The sequence below is a fragment of the Buceros rhinoceros genome, unplaced genomic scaffold, assembly GCF_000710305.1.
Source record: "Buceros rhinoceros silvestris isolate BGI_N320 unplaced genomic scaffold, ASM71030v1 scaffold15080, whole genome shotgun sequence".
NCBI lineage: Eukaryota > Metazoa > Chordata > Aves > Bucerotiformes > Bucerotidae > Buceros > Buceros rhinoceros.
Genome location: NW_010389136.1, coordinates 74 through 5,806, shown reverse-complemented (window position 1 = coordinate 5,806; position 5,733 = coordinate 74). Strand labels below are relative to the sequence as shown.

At 54.7% G+C, this 5,733-nt stretch overlaps 1 protein-coding gene across 1 annotated transcript; it reads right to left on the bottom strand.

The window, feature by feature from the left end:
• Nucleotides 1-4,414: 4,414 nt before the first annotated feature.
• Nucleotides 4,415-5,324, bottom strand: ADPGK (ADP-dependent glucokinase; the record flags this gene model as incomplete). The annotated part of the gene is made up of 2 exons (XM_010133197.1): nt 4,415-4,966; nt 5,226-5,324. Coding segments are annotated over 2 exons (651 nt in total), but the record flags the coding sequence as incomplete, so codon positions are not given.
• Nucleotides 5,325-5,733: the final 409 nt, after the last annotated feature.

Here is a 5,733-nt window from a genome sequence, read left to right as displayed (position 1 = left end):
CCACGGAAGCTCTGATAGCAGGAAGAGTGACCAGAGCAGCGGGGTGACAGGGAGACGAGCACCAGCATTGCTGACACAGGAAGGGTTTGCTCCATCTGTTCTGATGTTCCTCGCTGCGTTCCCCTGCCTGCTGCTGGTTGTAAAATGACACAGAGACACAAGGGACAAAGATCTCTTCTCCCACCCAGTCCCACGGGTGCGACCTATCACCACCTTGGCTCTTAGGATGCTCTGATGGGGTAGACGTTACACGTTAGTCCCTGGGGTGTACTACGGTTGGAGGTGCTGTAACGGCATTTAAAATAAACGTGTCTTTTGGCAAAAAGCTTATGCAGACAGTTAACCAGTTCTCCCGCTATGGAAAGGAGCTGTAGCACCTTGTGACTCTGTGGGTTTGACAGAGCAGAAGAGAGCTTCGTGTCTAAGGAAGCATTTTCAACATGTAATTAGCTGGATAATAAATAAGACCTGCAATTTCTTGTCCTGCCCGCCCTCTTCCCCCCGGTACGGTGCTGATGGCGTTGACACACAGCGAATTCACAGTATCTTTGCAGAGGGCTTTCCTCATGCTCCCTCCTGCCGGCAGCGAGGCCGGCCTGTACTTTCAGCTGGAGCTAAGCAAGGGCTGGTCCAGCAGGACGGTACTAAGCCAGTCAGGGGTTTTGGAAATAGCACCTTATGTTCCAAAACGTGTTTCTGGCACCAGCCGCAACTCTCATCGTCCCTTTCCCCCCCATAATTGAAATTTTAAGATGGAACAGAATAATGAGCTTAATTCCTTGGGAAGGAGAAACCATCTGCTTTAGGACTTTTCTCTCCCCTTTTTAGAAGAATGTGTCTGGTTAACCCGTTTAAATCAGACAGCTGACACAGCAGACCGCAGCTTGGCTCCTTACTGGCAAAAAGACCCTCGCACAGCACTGCCTGGGCAGCAAGGCCTTGTTTCAGCCAAGAGTAATGATCTGTCCATCCAGCAACGTGTGTTCAACCAGGGAAATCTGGTGCTGAGGTCCCCGCGACCACTGGATGACTGGCCGCTGATTTATGGCCCAGACCCCACCAAAGAATCAGTGCCTTAACGAGCGATTCCGGTGAGGTTTGGAGCCGCTCGTAGCCAGGCTGCACTGCCTGAGGAGCGGCTGTCCTGAGAAATTCATAGGGGAGGTTCTCAGGGTAAAGTTTTTTGTTTCCCCCACTTGCATCTTTATGAGCTCACTCCCCCCAAGCTGCCAGTATTTGTGTTCTTCAGCTGCCACAGCATCTTCTCAGGCACGGCCGGTACCAGGCTCAGTTTGCAAAGCGACAGCGAGCTGTTGGGAACAGACGCCGTCCCCGCACAGAAGGGAACAGCCACCCGTGCCCCCTCCAACCTGTGACTGTTCCCTGTGCTGACAGAACGTGCTCCCACAAGTCTGGATCAGTAACTCCCTGAGAATTCAGCTTAGGAGCCACCTGAGATACCACGCAAGAAACTGCTCCATCTGTTGCAGAACACAGGACATCCCTGAACAGACACGAGTAATTCCTGGCTCTAAGATCGAGTTTTACTAAAGCGCTTAACCAGCGCCTGCAGCGCAGAAGCAGAGAGCAGGCGTGAGGAGAGCAGGCCCAGGGCTCTGCCTTGCGAGAGAACTTGTTGCCGAGGGGATTCCTCTGCCCCTTATCCCTCCAGCTTTATAAAACCAGGCAGACAGCTTTTCATATTCCTGTTCCACGTGGGACTGTCTGTTGTGGTGTCAGAGTCTACAGACACGGAAATATAAATTCACTATTTTCCTTCACCCTTCCCCTCTTCTTCCACCTGTTCTCAAAACCCCGGCGGTTTCCTTACCCCAGACACAGGCACGCAGCTCGCTGTGTGACTGCTCACACACGCGCCTGTCGGCACCAGGTACTGACGCAGAGACAGCTTAGCTGCTCGCTCGGTGACAACAGCGTCGCCTTTCCCCTCAGCTGCCCCCTGCAGAAGAGAGCCCAGCAGCACAGAGGGTTAAACAACCTGCGGGTAACTGGGAGAGTTTTGTTCGCGCTTCTCAAATAATCCACCACTCTTGCCCTCGGTCAGCAGAGATGACGCAGCATTGCTCAGTTTTGATCAAGGGTGAGACAAAGAACCCAAAGCGCCACGGCTGCACTGGCCACAGGCCCACAGGAGCGGACTGTCACTGTGCACAAGCTCCGTCACCTGGAGAGCCACTGCTGTCACAGCAAGGAGTCACCTGCACGCCTTCAGCAAAGCACCTGGGAAGAAACCTGTCCAGCGGAAGCCCGGGGCTGGCTGAGGGCTGATCACCCATCACTGTGGATTTCAAGGTGTGGGTAAGACACGAGAACAGAGAGTTTGCAGAGACAGAGAGGGTCGGGGGAAAGCAGAGATCAGTTCAAGCTCGGTTTTGGAGCTTTGGTGCTCTTGCAACAGGCCAAAGAACAAAGATTAGCTGGAGAGAAAGAACAGGAAGGAAAAGAGTTTAGCTTTTAGGCCCAGAAGAATTCCAAGCAATAAACCGCTTTTTCATACTTGCTCACAGCACTTATTTAGTCCAAGTAGTTTTTAAAAAGAAGAGATAATCTAGGCCTGTTTTCTCTCCAACTCCAGAATCCAGACAGCCTGTCTCGCCATCAGGAAAGCGGGACCCAGCGTAAGCGAAGGGTCACTTCTCCGGCTGGTGGGATACAGGGGCTTTGGTGGTCCTGGGGGCTACCATCAAAGGTCACAAAATGACCCTGCTAATGGCCTCAGACCTTTTAGATGGCTGAAAGGCAGGTTTAGTTCTTTATTTTTCTGTCAGAAGGCTAAACCAGAACTCCAAGTCCCATGCTACAACTCAGCAATAGTAACAAAAAATAATCAGGAAGGAAATACTTCCAGTCTTAAGAAGGTCCTGGCCCGAGATAAGATGCTGAGACTCCACAGGCGGGGATGGGGCGAGGAGTTAAATACACACCGACAGACAGCACAGCACACAGCCGCTGTCAGCTCTTACCCCTACAGAGCATTCACGAGGGCCTCTTCCCTCCGGAGAACATCACCCACAACCCTGCTGGAGGGGATCGCTCCGGCCGAAGTGATCCGGACCCTCCTCCCCTCCCTTCAGATGCGATCGCTGCCCTAAAGTGACCTCCTAGACGTGCTGGTGCAGCGCTGCAGCCCGTTATCCTGACACCGCGTGTATGGCAGCTACACAGATACACCCGGCAGTGCCCGGAAGGGGACAGAGACACAACCGTGCTGGGAAGAGACAACAAAAATGCTGGTGCTACACAATCCATAGTGTGTGACTAGGAGGAGGAAAAAACAGAAGCCAAGTGTTTAGCAAAGACACATGGTTCTGCTTTTTGCTGTCCAGAGCCAAGAAACTAGCAGTGACCTGGTCAAAGAGAAAACCCACCCTCAAACCCTTAAAACCTCCCTCCTCGCTTCTGTCTCACCCGGAAAACGCTGCTGCAGCTCTTGGGACCTTCCCCCTTCTACAAACCCTTCTGAGTGGAGGGCAGGGAGACTGGAGGGAGCGACACAACCCTTCTCACACCAAACCGAAAGAACCAGTCTCCAGCCCTCGACAGCTTTTCTGTGAAATACCAGCTCCAAGCACCCGCTGTCAGCAGGGACCGCCAGCCGCGAGCCCCCTGGCTGGGACACCCCTGGTGTTTAGAGGACAGCAAACGCAGGGAGCGGTTTGGGGTTTATCTGGCCAGAAAATCAAGCTGCCTCCCCGAGTATAAACCCTGATTCTCCTCCCATTGCCCAAAAACTAAGCCCGGGCTCCTGGGGCTCAGCTGCCAGCCTGTAGTCACAGAGTCCAAGTAATCTAAGCAGCCTTAGGCCAGGTTTTCTCCGTGTGCTCAAGGAGCAGGTAACAGCGTCCATCACATTTTGGGACCCTGCCTGGCGCCAACGCTGGGGGCACCGAGGCTGCGAGGTAACGTCATCGGTAACAGGCTTCATCGTCACACCAAGCAGGCGGAAGGTTTGCTCTTGCCACGTAGCAACGTGAGGAGAGATTGCAAGAGCCTTTTACTCAGAATTTAGCCGAGGTCAGCCAGGATCCCTGGGATCCGTGCAGGAAGCTCTCCTGGCTGCCTGGACTTCCCTGCACTAAGACCCGACAGCAAACCTACGCCCAACGGGGACGGTGATACTCGTCCCCTTCCCCACGCGCTTAAGACAAAGCGAAGCCGAGTCTCACGTTAAATACTACAAGGTCTGCAGCTACACGAAGCGTTCGAGTCACTGCCACGTGACTGGAATGTATCCCACAGTTGGTACCTGGAATTATTCTTTGGCTCTTTTCAGTTACACCCAGCAAACCACACCACACCCCAGTTCTGTTCCTAGACCACCGCCGGCCGAAACCCCGATGGCTGGTTCCTCAGACACCGAATGGTACTGGAGAAAAAGGAGGGGCCTGGTCTGCTACTGAGGATAGACTTCTGAATACAGCAGTCCTTCTGCTGAAATAGCGTCCCCGAGTCCCACGGTCCGGACGGGGTCTTTGCACACCAACACGGGGGTGAAATGGAACGAGACGCCTTCCCTGTGCCAGTGCACCACTGGCTCGTCTGGATTTAGGGAGATTTTGGCAGGGGCCTCTATCTGGGAGGTCACAAACTCCAGAGGAGCTTTCAGAAAGACTTTGGTGGTGTCGATGGTTTCGGTCGCACAGGCCTGGGTCCCTGCCGCCCTCGCGCCGGCAGCCACAGCAGCCACCTGGTTGCCCCCGTGCCCGTCCACCGTGACAAGGATGTGATAGGCCAGGGTGTGGAAGTGGATCCGCGTGAGGTCAGAGGCCCGCTCCGCCGTCTTCCCGTGCTCCTTCAGGAGCCAGAAGAGGATGTCGCTGACGATGCCCACGTCAGGAACGCCGCTCCAGGAGGCGAGGGAGGCGTGGGGACCGGAGGCAGACTGCGTGAGGAACAGCAGCTCCTGCTCGTTCAGCCCAATGGAGTTCACCAGGGGAAAGACCTGCTAACAGAAACACGGGAGCAACGGGTTTTCCCTCAGAGGGAGCATCGGACCTGGGGTGTTGTCGGTACCATACTGTGTTACTGGCTCTGTGGCCAGCGTACTCGGCAGAAGGGAGCACCCAGCTGCCTGGAGAAACCCCCAAGCCTGCTAAATCTAAAGCCGCTTGTGCCTGTGGTGTTGGGAGTGGCTCCCGGGTCACCCCCATCAGACCTGGAACCGTGACGCTGACAAAAAGGACACGTCTTTTCATTTTCGTTACCTGATGGACAATGTTGCTCATGAAATCCTGATCGGTCATGCTGGCCAGCTCCAGGTGTATGGGAATGTCCGTGGGGATATCGGAGATGGAGGCCACGGCCTGCAGGGGGACAGGAAAGTAAAAAGCCCAACCCTGAACCACAGGGCCAGTAAGATCCTCCACCAGGGAGAAAGGACACGCAAAAGGCTGGTGCAGGGCTGGGGAAGGGCGCCCAGCGGTTCCACAGGCAATGAGCCCCAAAGAGAAGGTAAACCTGGTGTGGCTCCTGTGGGCTCGGATGAGAAAGCCGCCTCTTGGATTACCCACCACAGATGCCGCTAGGAATGCAAGGCTTGGTTCTAACCTTGATCACCTTAGTATCAGGGATAGAAAAAGCCTCATGTAGCCACTAGACAAGCTCCAGCAGCTCCAGGCAGACAACCAGCCTGTGCTTTTCCTTGCCTGGACAACCACCGAACCTCAGACACCTCCTGGTACGGGGGGCTGCTGTTCTGTGCAGCGCACATTC